Source organism: Siniperca chuatsi, linkage group LG11, assembly GCF_020085105.1.
Source record: "Siniperca chuatsi isolate FFG_IHB_CAS linkage group LG11, ASM2008510v1, whole genome shotgun sequence".
NCBI lineage: Eukaryota > Metazoa > Chordata > Actinopteri > Centrarchiformes > Sinipercidae > Siniperca > Siniperca chuatsi.
In genome coordinates, this window is record NC_058052.1 from 14,078,097 (window position 1) to 14,096,189 (window position 18,093).

At 39.7% G+C, this 18,093-nt stretch overlaps 1 protein-coding gene and 1 long non-coding RNA gene across 2 annotated transcripts; one reads left to right on the plus strand and one right to left on the minus strand.

The window, feature by feature from the left end:
* Window positions 1-87: 87 nt before the first annotated feature.
* On the minus strand, window positions 88-8,146 carry tmem72 (transmembrane protein 72). Its single transcript, XM_044214715.1, has 5 exons — window positions 7,570-8,146; window positions 4,551-4,617; window positions 3,673-3,744; window positions 3,240-3,379; window positions 88-3,049 (listed from the first exon to the last, which is right to left on the minus strand). The coding sequence occupies exons 1-5, from the start codon at window positions 7,643-7,645 to the stop codon at window positions 2,610-2,612; spliced, it is 795 nt and encodes a 264-aa protein (XP_044070650.1). The 5' UTR covers window positions 7,646-8,146; the 3' UTR covers window positions 88-2,609.
* A 1,342-nt stretch (window positions 8,147-9,488) lies between these two features.
* Window positions 9,489-12,784, plus strand: LOC122884959. Its single transcript, XR_006380014.1, has 3 exons — window positions 9,489-9,589; window positions 12,331-12,476; window positions 12,607-12,784. It is a non-coding gene; the product is annotated as an uncharacterized LOC122884959 (long non-coding RNA).
* Window positions 12,785-18,093: the final 5,309 nt, after the last annotated feature.

Consider the following 18,093-nt stretch of genomic DNA (forward strand, 5'->3'; position numbering starts at 1 on the left):
AGCCAATCAGTATTGAGCGTGGGCGGGGCGAACAGAGTCAGGGTTGCATACCTCTCTCCTCTTGATCAAGGTGTCGCTGGGTGCATTGCCTCAGTCTCATCAGTCAGAAGAAAAATCAGCTCGGAAGACCATAAGCTTAAACTCGTTTTTACTAATGTTGCTAGTTTGACCTATAATCTGCACTCCAGGTTAGAGGTTATATTTTGATGTGTTCATTAATGTGTTTTATTCAAAAATGCACATATAGATATGTTCATTTAGGCTAATGTATATTTTGCATTTTGGAAATGGATTTTCTTCCTGTGCACTGTTGACCACAAATAGCTGTACTCTGAGTACAAAATAATATTTTGAATAGACATCCACGTCTTGTATTTTGAAACATAATTTTAGTTATGAGATGTAAAAAATATTTTTTAGTGTTATATGTGTTATATGTTAGTAGTTAGTGTTTTTATTCTGTATCATGCATTGAAAGTTGTGAATATCACATTTTGTGTTACATGCCTTTTATGTTTTTGTTGTGTTTTATTTAATTTTACATTTTTCCCTTTTTTTTGTTTTGTGAATATTTGGAGTGTAAGTGTGTTATGTGTACGTCGTTTGACAGAATCAAATCAAACCAACCGCATCAACAAACAATACAAAGAACCAGTTCTCCACATTTTTTGTCTGCTTTTACATATGCAGCAATCAGAAAATTGCTTTACCACAGCCACCACTAAAGCACCTATCCTGTTGTTTCCCACCTCAGCAGTAAAGGAAGAAGTCCATGTGACCTGTTAAGATTTATTTCACCCATCCTGTTTTTGAGCCTGGATCTGCCATCTAGGAAACTATTGTAGGGTGGAAACACAAGCTGTAGGAACTCCCCCCAACTCTCTGTCTGAATAGGATTTATGATTTAACATGCAGAGGAAGTAAGTTGTTCCAGCAGCTGAATAACTTCCCCCACTGAGAACAGCTCATTCTAAAGGATATGGGCATGACAAGTTGGTAGAACATTTATGGAAGAGGACTGGAAATACTGATATTCTTTTCCTCTCCTCTATTTATTATTGGGTCACTCAGCTGCGTTCACACATTGTGAAGCTGATAATACAGCCCTGATTATGGGCCAATGAGCGGTAAGTAAACTCTGGACAAAGACTCTCTGTTCTCCCCATAAAACACCAGAACATCTCATCCCTCCTGACTGGATTCACATGTCATGGATTTGATATACTGTGCAAAAAAACATGTTTAAAAGGTTGAAAGAATATATGACACCATGTAGCTGCTGGGGATGTAATTTGCGTCAAACATGGAGACTAACCCAGTTGTTTAACCTACAGGCTATTTATGTGTGAGTGTGTTTTCACGTGTCTGGTCCCAGTTTTCTCAGTGACGTGCTTTCTGATGAATGAGACTCTCTGCTTTTATTGATTCGCTCCTTAGCTTTGATGCTGCAGAGAGATTGCCTCTTAAGGCTACATAGAGTTCTATATCTACATTTCAGGGAACAAAGGACTGAGGAATACAGTGTGTATACAGTGTGTGTGCGTGTGTTTTGACAGAACAAAACAGTATTGATTTATGACCCGAACAAAAGAGGAATGTCTGTGTGGAGAATTGTATCATTTGTAGCTTGATAAAACAAAAGAAAAACAAATGAAATGTTAACATAGGCTTTTCATACTCTTTTGTATCACAAATATGCTAATTTCAGGGTGATTTATAGAGCTTGGGTCTGATACACTCACCCTATTAATATTATCAAAGCCAAGTGTATGACATTATTATTATTATTATTATAATGCATGAATAATACTTGTAATTATGTTTGGTGTGTTGGCACATCGGATATGTTTAGGTGAAGCATAGCCCTATGGTGGCGCTCTGGTGGGTGATCTGATGTTTTTCTCATTACCATAATAAAGTGAGCACTCCTCCCAGAGCTCCGTCTCCATGGTCACCGCTCACACATGACAAACACACAATGAGGAGACTTGAATGCGACTAACACATGCACCTGCACAAGCTCCTGCTACACTCAGTCACATTCGCTTGTATTTTCTCTGACGCTGAATGAATGAAACAGTTGATCTAATTTATTACCTTATGAATAATGTATGCTGCAGTAACTGGATTGGATTGCTTGGCTTTAATGTCTGCTCTTCAATCAATGCTGGCTTTGCAAAAACAGGCTATCACACTAAAAGCCACTCACGTGGACATTTAGGTACTAATTGTTTAATTTCTTTGCATTCATACATTTGAAGATCAAAATAGTTAAAAATGCTTCTATATTACGTATATATTAATAGAGCTCACACAATTTTCATTTCGTACAAATAGATCTTTTTGAGGTAACAAATACACAAATCAGTAGAACATTTGAAAAAAAAATCTAATAATCTTCATATTTTAGTTGTGTAAAATACACAGTACCTTATTACTGAACACTAAAAAATGCTGCTTATTTTGGCTGGTCAGACATTTTATAGTGTTATTTTCAGCTAAAAGTCAGTGTAACACCATCTAGTCCCACTCAGTCAGTATGAATAGATTGCACAAGCTTTCCTTTGTGTGATATCAGTAAGGAGCTCAGTCTGAGCACAGAGGGATGTTCAGTCAGTAATCATAGGTGCAGTGTCTGATGTGGTGTCTGGCTCTGGCTCACAGTAGCTGTCTATCTCCTCCATCTCTCTCTCCACTGGCTCCTCCCTACCTCTGAAACATATCGGTCTCCTCTCTTTCCACCTCCTCCTCTCCCCATCTGTGTCTTTAGGTACTGCTGTCTGCTCCAGCTCCAGCATGGCCTGGAAGCTCTCTCCTCTCTCTCCCGGGCTGAGGCAGTGGCCTCTGGTTGTGAGAGCCAGTCCCCCCGCCCTCCTTCCTGTCACCATGTGGAGGAATGAGAAAGTGCTGTCCGAGGCTGCTTCCTCAATCCCACAGGTGGTGGTCGGGCCTTGGTCACCGTGGCTCTCCTGTGTCCTTTTGGAAGACTTTATCTTGGTTTTCTTGCTTAGTATGAAGTTGAAAAAGGCTGTCACCAGAAGCATCGTCCCTGCAATCAGAAAACATATCCTATTTCTATTGGCATGGCTTAGTGGGACACTTGAATAGAATGGAGCCGTCATTAATGTTTTCTACACCTGTGCTTTTCCCATTATGTGACAAGTCAAAATCTCTGCTGCTGAAAAATGTTATTATGTCACTAACAGTACAGTAAACAGTACTGTACTGTGCAATTTTACCTGGGATAATTGCATGCCACACCAACACAGGGTGCAAGAAGCACACCACTGACATTATGGAGTAATAGAGGAACTTATGGAAGCCTCCAATGCGAGCCATCTTCCCCCACAACATAAACAGCTGCCAGTCTGGCGGACAGCTATACAGAAGGAGAGGAAGGAGAGAAGGACTGAGGCGGTAACAAAAACAAAAAGGCTTTCTCTCATGCACACAGCCAGCCAGATTCAATTTACAACCAATTCTACCAACATCTTTATACCTGTTAGGACTGAAAAGTCACATTCTTACAATTTTAAATTCTTTTGACAGTGAAGACAGCTAAATGATATGGCAGACATGACAGATTAACATTCATGGTTGGTTACAAATGACCTCAGAGAATCATACTATATGATTTTCCCCTCTGTGTATTTATGAGTGCTGTGTACTCACGGCAGACACATGAACAGAAGAGCATCCAGGAAATAGGCCAGCTCAAACATCATGATGCCAACAGATGACACTCTGGGAGGAGAAAAATAGTTTAAAGCCAGATGAAACTGATACAGTCTCACTGATACAATCAGTAAACTATTTATAATTAGATCTCAATATTTCAGCTTCTGTGTATTTTATCTAGGGCTATGGGTGAAGATTGCATTTTCTAAATTGTGGAAAATGTACAAACAATAAAAAGAAGCGATATCGCCTTTATATGGCGCAAAAGACTTGTGTTGTGTTTGGCGCTACAGTATATGCCCTCTTCTCTATTTTGTGTTTAAATAGTCTGATAACCATCTCATCCAGTGAACCAGAAAAATGCCCCCAGAGTAACCATCATTGTACACTATCCTCTGTCACTATCGCTGAGTTGTGTGCTTCTGTTTGTGTGTGTGAGTGCAGCATTCATCTGCATTTGTGTGTGCTGACAGAATAAACAGTCATGCATTTCTGGTGTCCTTTGGGAGATGTTTTCCTGTTACTCTGTGGGAGTTTGGCTATGAGCCACAGAGATAATAAGAAGTAACACTGAAGGACTGGTCTCCTTTCTGCCCTTTGCACCTCGCTTCATCCCTCTGACTCCTTCCCAACATTGCCTTGCAAGTGTGTGTATATACTGTATGAGTGATTATGAAGCCAGGTACAGTACTGTAATTGTTTTCTAAAAGCTCTCAGGCCACACATTCTTTACCATATTAAAATCCAGGCTGTCTATTTGTAACTCAGGAATGCCACCAGTTTAGTCTCAAGTAGGCCGGAGTCAGGAGTGCTTTGGTAGGTTTAAACTCTTCAGGATATTACAGGATAGACTACAAAACCTAAGCACTCACAGTAAGTAGATGCCGAGGCTGTTGAATTCTCCCTTTTGGAGTGTCTCTACTCCCACAGCACACAACACTGAAAAAGAGACGGGAAGATGAGATAAGAGTTACTGGTGAGCAGATCTGTCCACTAGATGTCAGACTTAGTTCATGATTTTCCCTGCAGGCAGGGTTGCAGCACCTCAGTAAAATCTCAAACTTGTATAAATACTGTTAATATTTATTTTCAATATTGTGATGCAACTTTGTGTTGTGCTAATTTGACTGTTCTTCGGCATATTGTCTTTTATGTATCTCTGTCATGTTGCTTTCAAGTTAGTACTGTATCGTTGCAGCCATACTTGCAGCAGTTGTGAGTAACTAATTTAAGTCCTGGCTAAACACCATTTCTCCCCTCATCGAGCAATAAAGATTGACTTGTGTTGACCTGAAGTGACCCAACTTGAATTCATAGTTTACACTCCAGGGGGTAATATTGAATGCTGATGACATAAGTTATGTAAAGATAACTAAAGAACACTTTATATTGGTAATTGTTGTAATTGTTTCCGTCATGGTCACAACATTTTGGTAATAGCTTTCTCATGCCTGTAATTACCATATCACTGCCGGCAGGTAAGGTCATTTTATTTGAGTGGACACTTAAACCATCACAGATCTTCTGCCAGAGCAGAATCATGACATTTTAAAAAGCCTCGCCACTTGTTTGTGACGTGGTCACTAGATGTCATGGTATGTTGATAGTTCCTCCACATTTTGAGCTTCTGAGTAATAAAGGATACAGAACAGTGTTTCTTCTATTCTTCTATCTATATTTATTCTGTGTAAATAAAAGCACACACTTATTGTAAAAAGGGATGCTGGGCTGCAAGTGGAAGTTGCTGATTTATTACTCTTTGTCTGCAAGATCAACTTTGTTGCAGTGCCCTTGAGCAAGACGCTGAATTTCATCTATAGATACCCTTAACCTCTAACCACACTGCAGTGGGAGATGCCAAGAGAAATTCTCCTGAAGAGATCAATGAAGTGATTTAATTTTATTAATCTATACTTCTGCTACTGCCACCTGCCTAACATTTTAAAATAATAGTTCAACATTTTGGGAAATACACTTATTCGCTGTCTTCCTGAGAGTTACATGAGAAGATTGATACCACTCTCTTGTCTGTAAGGTAAATATGTACTACCACCAGCAGCCAATTAGCTTAGCTTAGCACAAAGACTGGAAACAGCTGGCCTGGCTCTGTCCAGAGGCAAGAAAAATCTGCCTAACAATACCTCATAAAGCTCACAAATTCACACGTCATATCTTGTCTATACCTTGTCAACGACAAGTTGTGGTTTTACAAGGGGTTATGTGCCAGACAATTTCTTGGCCAGGCACAGTAACTTTCTGGCATCTTGTTGGCATCGTGAGGTTGCCAGAAAACCAACAGATACTTCAGGAAGTTACTGCACCTCGTCAAGAAATAGTCCCCCCATAAAACCACAATGTGTTATTTTTATGCTTTGGTTTTTGTAAGGATTAAACAAGTGAGATGCAGTATAACTAATGTGCTGATAGGCTGGTAGGTTTGTCACCTTTGGACAGATCCAGGCAAGCTGTTTCCTTCTGTTTACAGTCTTTATGCTAAGCTAAGCTAACCATCTGCTGGCTGGACAGATATGAGAGTGGTATCTCATCTAACTCTCTGCAAGAAACCAAAATCTATTCAAACTATTCCTTTGTTGTAAAGATTCCCAAATCTGAGTGCTGAGAGCAAAACACATTTGAACACATAACGATATGAAATTGCATGACAACATAGTCTTAAAAAATATAAAGAAAAGCCTGTTTTATAAACCACTCTTTTTCCTGTGAGGTATAAAAGAGGTGAGCATGGTTAAGTGGTGATCACCACTAAACACATGGAAGCAATTTCTCCATGCTTACCAGAAACTCATAGATAGAATCTGCACCAGAGGGAAATCAGGGGAATATAGCTAAATGTTTTCTGGTAGTTTATAGAGTGTGAGAGGAATTAACGCTGCATATAGACCAGCTGGAGATTAGCATATATGTGCTCCCTACATGTATGTCTATCTATAGAACACACACAGAGGCAGACGGGCCAACACAGACATGTAGACATATGAACACACAGACAGAGACAGAGGCACACGTAGACATACCATAAACATACACACACACATATAGAAACAATGTTCTGAAAGCTTGTGTAGCTGTGAATGTGTAACAGCTTGTGATCACATAAGCCCAGTAACCCAGCTGGATGCAGAGACTTGGTTTTGGTGTGATGTGAGGCACATGTCTCTCGGTAAATGTTCAGTGTGTGCAGCTGTTTGAATTTAAATGGAGAGGGTCCCATATTTTTTGAAGGAGACAGCAACCAGAGAGCTATTTCCCCCAAAGATGATTTAATGTGGCTAAGAGAGCTGCGTGCAATCTGTCCCTGTGTGCCTGAGGAAAACAGAGGAGGAGGGACAATGATAGCAAGGTTATGCATGATCAAGGGCGTTTTTATATGCTCTATATATCAGCCAAGAGACGGTTTGGTGTTCTTTGAGCTCAAGAATACAGTTGGCCAACATCACCACCTAACCTTCTAACATTTTGGGTTTATGAAATCCTTAAAAAGCCAAGCTGGATAACCCTCCCCCACAGGAGAGCTTTAAAGATGTTCCAAAAAAAAATTACACTTTGGAGATTGAGGGGGACAAAAGCTATTTCAGCGCAGACAGAGAGTCAGATATCAGCTTAAAATAACATCTTGCAACACTTCATTGCTGAAAAAAATGTATAACTACTATTGCTACCACTGCTACTATAATACCAATAATTTTATGTTGAAAACCTTATTTATATTTTTACAATGGTAAGTAAGCTCTGACTGCAGAACTTATCAGAGAGAGGATCTGGAGTCTGTTGTGCATCTGCTAGTGTATCCAAAGAACTAAATCATGCCCATACTGGAACAATAAGTGACTTTAATTTAGTTATATTTTTCTGTTTATATTTATATCTTACCTGTTGCCGTAGAAACACCAAGGATCCTGCAGGCAAACTCCACTACAATCCACCAAACGCTCTCTGAGTTCCCCATGACCTCAAATACTTTGCCCTCTTTACCCTTTACCCTGGCACCTTCACACTTCTCTAAAAGTATGTGAAATAGTTGGTGACCTAGCAGTCACTAAAGTAGCATTCTAGACGCAAAGTGAACTGTTCGCTAGATGGATGGTTGTAAAAAAAGCTGGGTAAAGTTGGGTAATCCATCAGTGCCATGATGTGGAGCCTCTTAGACTGGACGAGTTTACCTCGGAAAGGTTTGTGACTCAATGCCCCTGTTGCTCCATTAACTGCTAATCAGCCTCTTTCTTTCTCTCACACAAACACACACACACACACACACACACAATAACAATACCACTTTCAGCTGGTTTAGCATTCCACCTTGAACGTCAAGGTGAATATGTTCAGGTCGAGGTCATTTGTGAAGCGTATCACATTTGTCATTAGTGCTGGTTAAACATTATTGTTGAAGAATTAATATAAAACTAACTCTCTCTCTCTCTCTCTCACACACACACACACACGCATGCATCTACTGTACACACACATATTCAGAATTGGCAGTAATTTGCTTCCCACCGAAAGAATTTCTTGTCCCCTCCCCACAACTTCCTCTTGTTTTCCTCCAGTAATTTCATCTTGTTGTGAGGATTGGGTGATTCAGAAATCAAACCATCAGAAACACTTTTTATTTTTCAAGGCCACAGTCATGCAGCTTCCAGTTTGGCATCCATTTATCGGAGCGCTGTTTCAGCGAGAGTGAGGGCTGACGAAATAGGCTGCAGCTTGCGTCAGTAAACAAAAAGCAAAGTTTTCACGCTTAGAAATATTATAAACAAGTTCCACTAAGTGTGCAGTTTGTTTTAATGCAACACCAACTCTCTTCACATTGTGAATAGTGTAACAATGCAATAGATATGGGATAAAATGCCACAACAGCCAACAGAGACCCTTTGACACACTTACACATGCGTAAATGCAAGCCCACATAATCGGTTGACGCAGATTTGGCTGAGGTGTAAGCTTGTTCAGGCACAGCAGAGGCCTACTGGCATGAGCAGTCAGAGTCACAGAGCTCACACACACACACACACACACACACACACACACACCTTGACTCCTGGTAGGGGCCAAAGTAAGCTACATTAATCTCCTTAAATCTCTAACAAAGACACCTTTGTGTACTGCTTCCACTTGTTTTCTGTTATATGTGGCATTTATGGTATAGAGTATATATATATATATATATATATATACATATATATATATATATATATATATATATATATATATATATATATATATATATATATATATATATATATATATATATATATATATATATATATATATATATATATATATATATATATTTTGCTATGACATTTGGTACACACATTCACATCCCCACAGGATGAATTGTAATAACTTCGGTGCTCCCTTAACAGGTTAAACTTTTGATTTGTTGAATATTTTGTTTTTTCACCAAATACCTGCAAAACTAATGACATTCTTGCAGAAACAGGGTTCTCCGCGCATCTTCCAGCAAAATGCAGCTGAATCGGGTATTTCTCAGCTTGAGGACAGCAAATTTCCAGAGGACAAAAGGGACGGGAGCACACCGATTAATTCACAGCTAATAGTGCAAACAGACTAACGTTTCAACACTACTGTGTCTTCATGAGAGTCTTCACCTAAACCAGGTGTACAATTGTCATTGGATAATTGGTTGAACAGGGTTTCAAATCTATTGGATAATGAATCCAAGGGTGGGAGTTGCCATAGTCAGTGTCCAAGTGCCACACCCCTAACACCATGTCAAGAAACAAAAGAACAAAAGAGCACAGACCTCTCTTAAAATTACAAAGATAAAAGTACAAAAAGTACAAGTACAAACATCCATCAAATATGACAAATTAGAGGAAACACGACTAATTCAGTTCTTCATTTGGGCCAAAAGAACAAAGGAACAAAGGTCTGTGCTCTTTTGTTCTTTTGTTTTTGACATGGTGTTAGGGGTGTAGCATACTAAACTAAGATGGTGAACATAATAAACATTATAACTGCTCAACATCATCATGTCACTCTGAGAATGTTAGCATGCTAACAATAGCATTTACAGTAGCTCATAGCACCACTGAGCATAAGTACAGCCTTACAAGGTCACTAGCATGGCTAGTCTTGTAGTTAATAAGGTATTCTTTGTAGAGGGTTTATAAGTTGTAACTATTGGCTTAACTTATTAAATGCTTAATAGATAGTACTTTATCAGTGCTCAATAGCTCAGCAGTAAGCTATTTGTAAGAACATCTGTTGGGTTGCCAGGCTGTGCAAAATCCATTTGGTTGGTGTACATCCTCCTCTAGCATGCTTTGTCTTTTTAAAGCAAGCACTACTGTTTGACCACCCACTTTATGTGATTTAATTGATAAAAGACAAAAGCAGTCTGAAGAAATCTTAATTAAATCACATTTATGTTTAGACTCCAGTGCATTATTGCACATGAACCAGACATACATGAGCTAGGAATGTATACTGTGCATGTTAACTGAACCTTGCCACTATGGCCACATAGGGCTGTATGTTTATTTTTATTTGACATGCTTGGCCCTCATGATGACATGAAAAACAGGCTTATAAAAACATGATTTATGATAATAAGTCACTGTGTATTGTGTGTATACATTGTAAGTTTTATGGCAATTGTCAGGATATGCCAGAGGGTGGAGTAGTTTAAGAAATTGTGACTGATTGCCATCTAGTGAGACTGTAAATCTAGTGTTACAGAATAAATACAGTCTCATGTTTTCTTTTGGTCTGTGCAGCTATACAGGCATGTCTATATCTCCTCTCAACATTCAGCTTTACCCAGCCTGACCTACAACCTCTCACCCTCTTCCCAAATGTTCACTCTCCTGCTAACATGTTCCTTCACCCTGTAATCATTTCTGTGTTACGCTTCCTCACCCTCTTCCTCGTCGCGGTGTCACACCATTCTCCCTCTCACTCAACTGTGCCCATGGGCATGGGACTAGAGATTAGCCATGCCTCTCTCTCTCTCAACTTTCTCCCTCCCTTCCTCCCCATCCAGCCTCTCTCAGTCCAGCGTGGGTGTCTGGTGCCTGTCAGAACCAGTGAAAACAGCTCTAATCTTAATTACACCACCAGCTTTATTACCCTGCTCCATTGCTTTGCTCAGGCAATCTCTCCATAATCACTTCCTACAGGCTGTTTTATCTAAAGGCCAAGGGAGAGCTGTGAAAGACAGCTGAAAGACTGAACTAATTTAAGAAGAATACTTATTTCATAAAATATGAAGATATAAACCTAATTGGACTCTCTGTGACTATTACACCTCACTGCAGTCTTTAACACCAGATAGCTATATGGTGGAGCCTCATTACTAGATTTACAAATGCAGGGAGCCACCTAGTGGTTGAGAGATGTTGGTACATTGCAGTCCTGAATGGCACATTTATATGCAGACACTGATCAGGACAAAAGTGTTTCTAAGCTCTTTTTTATCTGATACCATTTATAACAATACCAAAAGGTCAGGAGCATGACCCAGAGAGATGATGCACAGACGTGGGAAAGAGAAGAAGAAAAATATGTGGTTGTGAAACAGATATGAATCATGGAGATGGTTTTGGGAAGACAGAGATAATCCGTAATATCTGCCTGTTTAGTGTTTTATAGTCAACACAGAATATATACATCATTATGAGGTGGTAATATGTATTTCACAGTGTTCAGACCCCCCACAGTTTTAAAGAAGAATTATAGTGTTTGTGGGGCACAAGTCTACATAGCAACAACCTGGTGCAGGACTGAGGCATGTAGTCAAAAATTTTTGAACACACAATTTGAACACAATTGTTGTACACTTTTCATGTGTACAACCGAGTGCAACACTATGAATGCCTTCCAGGAGAGACCCCCCCCCCCCCCGATATGAGGGCCAGCTTTTCATTCTGCCTTTGAGTGTAGCTGTTCAGAAACAACTATAAACACTTTTGACTTCAAATAAGGTCTGACAACACGTGAAAAGAACTAGTTCTAATCGAGCATAACCCTTACACATTTGTACTTACACATGGAGACGCAGACATGGAGCTACATTAGCATTCATTAGGAGTCGTGTTTGTGTCCACCTGATGAATGTGAGTCCAATATTCAGTCTTCTTTTATCTCAGTTTTGGTCTCCACCATTTCCTGAGGAATACATCTGGCTCTTTAGCTGCTAAATGCTCCACTATGTTCACCAGCTAGTTGCTAACTTTGTCTGTTTGTTGTTTGGTGCTGAGCAGGTAGAGTACAGTGGGTTTATCAGAGCTTTTTTGCTGAAAACAGCTGCCTGTTGCAGTCGAAAACGATGACAGCTGATGAGAGCGGTGAGAGTGAACCAAAGCAGTAAGGTTGTGGGTCAGAAAACCAAAACAATGAACTGAAAGATTCTAAAACTCTCTGTAGAGCTGAGGTTATCTGGAGAGTTGTGTGATAATTCACTGTTGGTTCACAAGTGACCCCTCTCACATACATGTAGTCAAAAGATCCACTGTTAACATAAAAAATATTGATTATAGCCGATCAAAAATGCTAATGTACTGAGTGTTCCTCAGACTGCAAGTGTAGCCACAGTGAGGAAAAGATGAACAGCTGCATATATGGTAAAGTATTACCATGTGCTCACATGTGCTTAATTTTGATTGGCAGAGCGTGACTTGGCTGAGAGGTGTGGGAAGTCTTGATTCCCGTTCACACAGGATGCAAATGAGCTGGCTGAAGACTACATGGAAATATCCAGTTAGCATCCATCACACCAGACTCTCACATACCTGTATATGTGTGCATGTACTACTGTGAGTGTTACTCTTTGGCATCTCAGTTGTGAATTTGAGGCCTGCTTCACTAATGCTTAGTCAAATAAATAATTACCCCCAGCTTCTCTTCCAAAGCTAACATTAAACTGTCGTGTCTTTTCTGTTTCAGGTTTTGATTTGAGCAGTGCTGAGTCAGGAAGTTTAAATCCCCTGCAATAAGAGAATGCAACTTTGATCTGCTTTGTGTATTCGTCACATACCACTGAGGTCATTGGTTGTTTTTGTGGTGATTGTGTTTGCGGCTCACTCTCTGTCCTTTCACTTTAAATGACAGCATATTATGATGAGCCAAAACAGTGTTTCCTCATTTTCCCATCATCCTGTGGCTCATAAGCTGTCTCCTCCTTAATGTAAAGCTTTTTAGTCTTTCTGTCTTTCATCTGTCCTCCTTGTCTTATAACCAGCTCACAGACAGGCCTAATGAAGAGAAATAACTTAACTCTTTTGATTCTGACAAATGCCATCAGATGAGCTGTCCAGATCAGTGAAGAATTTCTTTTCGGTCAATGAGAGGATGACAAAAGGCTTCGTTTTTATACCAGGCCATTACCTTGAGCAGTTACAGGGCCGCACTTTATTTCACCTTATTTTCTAGCAGAGGCAAGGTTAAGGAATGCAGTATGATGTGAGAGGGCAATCCCTCTCGAGTGTTCGCATAAACACACACACATGTGCACACACAATTAGATTCACACACTGATAGTGAACAGAGAGGAGAACTGTAAGCAATTCAGAGTTTGGCCTTGGTACTGAGGGATTCTGATATAGATTTTTTATTTTTCTTTGTGTATGAAACAACATTTCTGTTCCATGAGTAGTTATTCTGTGGTTAGAGTGCAAAGTCTTTAAAGATGGAGTATTTGCCCTCTAACCAAGGGGTTGCAGCACAAACCAAAGCCCCACTGTTCCCTCTAGACTGATGGCAGCCTCCCATGTGGCCCGGTTGGCCCATGTTGGCTTTGCTACACATGCCTTCTTCAGCATTTCAAATCCAACAGAAGGAAGTGGATCTAAAATGATTTAAGAATATGAATAAAAGATTCGACAAAACCTGCAGTATTCTTCCTTCAAAACATATAGCTGTGTAGTATCATCTCCCATGATAATATATCTGAGATGGTGCAGTCTTTCACTGTAAACAGAAAAAAACGTTTCATAACATATTTCAGCATTCTTTTAAAGACATCCAAACCTTAGTCATAAAAATCTGCTCTGCATTTCTTCCTTGTTCCAACTCAGGAGTAGAAGAAAAGCTTTCACGGCAATCTGGCCTGGCTGTAAAGATTTTCTGAGGGGTTCCTCAGAGACAGAAGTCCTACTTTATAGAACGTAGAGATTTCAGAAGAGAAAAGAATAGAAGAGAAGCTGAAGTCAATAATCCAGAACACATCACTGAGTGTAATAGACTATAAGAGCATGACAGTGGATAAGGGAGGTTTTTTCCTTCCTCCTCCTGAGGAAATGCTGTTGTGTATCATAATATAGTGTGTGCATGTAGGTTGACTGCAGGTTTTAGGTGACCTCCCATCACAGAACACATTGAGGGTCTGTTTGGAATTAAGTGGAAAATCCTGTTACTGTATTGTTGATTTGGGAGCAGTAAAATACAGTCATGGTCATCATATATCACCACAAAACAAGGTCAATTTTGTGAAATAATACAGGCAAAGGTTACACAGACGCACTATAAAAAGTGTCTTGAATATCCCAGTATATAACTGGTTGTAATATGGGTGGTTTTTACCTCTCACATGGTGCACACTATTATTTGCAGCAAACAAGTTTTGGAGATACTGCAATAACATTTTGACGTTCTACTAATATTCTTTGAGGCGACCTGCAGACCACAGCTTAAGCTCTCTCACACACACACACACACACACACCTTTTTTCTAGTTTCTGTGTGTGTGTGTGTGTGTGGTGTGTGCATGGTTGAGTAAGAAAAAAAGAATACAAATATGAGGGACATCACCCAAATTGAGGACCTCACCTTGCCCCTCCTTTCTCTTTTCTTTAAGGGTCTATTTAGAGATCAGACTTAGGGTCAAGGTTAGACATGAAAAAGTTATGATGAATGAATGTTATTTCTGAAGGTCCTCACAGATATAGTATAACATTTTCAGAGCATAGATTGTAGCAACTTCAGTGAGAGGATCTTTAAGTAACTTAATCATAGTTACAAATACTGATACACATTTGGGTTTATTGCAATTAACAACATTTCTCAGATATAACATTTTTTCAGTGCAACATAAGGACACTACCACAGGTTCGAGTTGCAGGTGCAATGGTCAAAAAATGAAATAAAACAAAATGTCATAAAAAGAAAATAAAAAGAAAGCAAAAAAGATTTAACATGTCTTTATAATCATGACAACTCATTGCAAAACATGTTTCAGCAAAGAGGAAAAACAGTCATAAGTTAAACTTGACCAACAGGGATACAATGGATATATACGGTACAAAGTACAAATACAGCCAACTTTTACGAATTACTATATAATGAGGTATTTATGTAAGTTTGTCAATCTCCTGTGTGTGTGTCAAGGCCACAAACCAGGAGTGGATTTAACATCATCAGAGGCCCAAACAGATGGTGATCAGCTGTGTTTTTCTATAGTTCTGGGCCACTGGAAACCAGACAGAGAAAGTGCAGCTCCTGTTTGACTGGTCATCATGGATTTGGATGGACGCATGTTTGTGAAACTCAAGGCTTCCATAATATAAAATGACTGGGTGTGTTCTTTGTCCTTCAGGCAGTGAACCAAAACGCCTTGCAGCCCTGTGTACAGTCTTTTCCAAAAACACAATCCCTAATCCTGTGGCTGACTTTTACAGTTGCCAGCTTGGTCTAAAGACAGCTAATAAATTGGATGATTAAGTTCAAGATCCAGGTTAAGAGAGTGGAATCATGCCTTATTATACGCCACATTACACTATGTCATTATGCCTACTGCTCTCATGCGGAATATCAAAAGAGAAGTCATCATCCTCCCAATCCTTTACATATGGCTGTGTTTTATGAATGTGTGCGGTGGTCAGGGTGAGGGCCATCCTTCAGCCTGGTTAAATGTTTCCATGCAGCCGAGTTTTGCTAACTGCAGCTGGTTGCCCAATTGTACCAATGAGAGGAAGCCTTGATCAAGGACAGCCTGCCAGGAAGATTGCCACTGCTGATAGTTTGCAAGTTTGCGTGCACATGCTTCATGTGTACGAGTATATATCATGGAAGTAGGCTGAGTTTTTAAAGAAATTAGTTAGGGTCCAGAGAGCAAAATTAATGTTTTTGTTCAATTTGTGAGGGAGTGAGAGCGGAGTCAAGCATCATAATGAGATGGATTCGTTAACTTTATCATTAGATCAGTTAACAAAAAACCCTGTATAAACATTATATGGCCAATGGACTGCAGTTCAACGGAATTCTCTCAGGGTACTCTGAATGTTGGCCAACATTTTGATTCCCGAAACATGAATTTAAATTACTTCATAACAAAAGTAATTATCTGCAGTGTTATGAGAATAGACAGATTTAATGACAGAAATTCAGAAATCGTTTATTCTGGCATCCACAAACTTGTTGTTCTAATGAGAGGGGAGCAAAGGTTTTCTTTGGTAAGAATGTGAGTTTGACTTTATGGTAATAACAGCTACAGCATGTCCTGAGTGTGTGTATGCTTGTGTGAACACCTGTCACATATAAATCACATCAGACTTATGAGAGGACACACAGGAAGAATGCTTCCATAGTTGGATATGCTAACAAGCTATGGGTGACAACAGATGGGCTCTGAAAGAACATTATGTTTTATGATCTAAATAACAGAAAAGAGGTGGACATAATGTATATTCCATCTACAATATGTATAATCTAGCCACAGACTGTTTTTGCTTTTTCAAAGATCCAATTCCACAGAACCAAAATAAAAATGCATAAATTCTTCTTTAGATATTTCATGTGTCTTGATGTGGCCACTGAGCTGAAACAGTATTGAATAGAGAAGTAAAGGAAGTGGTGAATAAGGGGAGCCATAAAGAGAAAAGAGTAAGTGGGCCATTGAGACAAGATGGATGAGAACATGACCACTGTCAGAGTGACGTGGTGTTTTGCTCTGGCGTTGGATAGATGTGCTGCCTGCATGCTGGTCTCCTGTCACTCCTGCCTAACCTCTCGCTGCTCCTCTGTGACCCTGTGACCCTGGTTGACCACACAGGAGTGCTCCATGAGCAGGGTCATGGCCGCACGTTAACCCTCTTTGCTGCTCCGGCTTCAGTGTCGTAAGACATTCATGGAAGTGCAAGGACGTCCTTCATACTGCACCCTTGTGACCCTGACATTGTGGGTCATCCTCGCTTGGGCCGGTTGCTATGGCAACACAAGTTCATGGATGGGGGCAATGATTTAAACAGTGAGATGACTCGAATATGGGATACTTTAATGTAAAAGAGCAGAAGTGGGAGGACATGATTGAAAAATCGAAGATGGAAAAGTGGAAGAGGAAAAGATCAATATAAGTGATTGGTGTAAGGTTAACAGTGAGGTCAGTGGGATTTTATAAAGCCAAGTGCTTGCAACTGTGAAAAGGCAAAGCTCTCGTTTCTAGTTTTTAGGGGAAGTGGTGAAAATGAGGTGCGAGATCCCAAGAGTCCCTTTTTCAGCTGGGGTCATTTGTCTAAATGGAGAAACTCAGCACAGCAATAAGTCATGCAGGAAATGTGCTTAACAAGACACAGCAACAAAACACAAGAGTTTAACATGCCCTCCATGCAAACAGTAACATAAATATGAAGGAACATAACATGACTAGTAATGACTATAATTGTTTCAGTTTATCCTCAGGATATTCACTGGGGGTGGATGACATTACCTGAAAGCAAAAGTGATTTCATTTGGAAAGAGAAATAAAATTATAATAAGTTGTTCTGCTATGATATGAACCTGGGGCGCAACTCCAGACCCCAATATCTTCAGTGCCAAAGTGTCAGCTTCTGATTAGAGCAGCTGTGGTTTTAATTCAGAGTTATGAGTTATGATTTCCCCATAAAGCAGCATTGCTGTAATTGCAAATTTCATCACCACTGGAAGACACCTGCACTGGAAAAAAAAAATCCTCCTCATTCCCAGAAATCGAAAGACAGTTTTTCAAGCGGCATGATGACTTTATAGTTTGTCCTCTTCTCAACCTGCTCTTACCAGGGTCAGGGTCAGAGGGTGGTGTGCAATTCAGTAGAGCTATTACCCCTTGCATCTGCTCCAGTACACGTCAACCTGACTCAAAGCTAAGAGCTAATAAACATGCCTGAAGGCCAACAGGTATATAAAGCCTGAAATTCTACTTACAGCCCATGTTTCACCTGCCTTCAGGAGTGAGATGTGATGCCAGTGTGTTTAACAAAATGAACAATGGATTGGATAAAACCTCTATCACTACAGTATCTCAGCATATGTTGCAGTAGTGAAAAAATTAGTAAAAAAGCATTAGTAGGAAAGTTTCAGCAGCAGTGTGCAAAAAAAAACTATATCTCTGTTACTTTATACTATCCACTACATTTGTTTATTTAACAGTTCTAGTTACTGTTTGCATATCAGATTTTACAA

Bases quoted from the DNA above. Each gene is read 5' to 3' on its own strand.
- tmem72 (XM_044214715.1), bottom strand. From the start codon at position 7,645: ATGGGGAACTCAGAGAGCGTTTGGTGGATTGTAGTGGAGTTTGCCTGC. The intron at 4,618-7,569 runs GTAAGATATAAA...TCTCTTTTTCAG, and splicing joins TGGTGTTTCTACGGCAACAG to TGTTGTGTGCTGTGGGAGTA. The intron at 3,745-4,550 runs GTGAGTGCTTAG...TTCTCCTCCCAG, and splicing joins AGCCTCGGCATCTACTTACT to AGTGTCATCTGTTGGCATCA.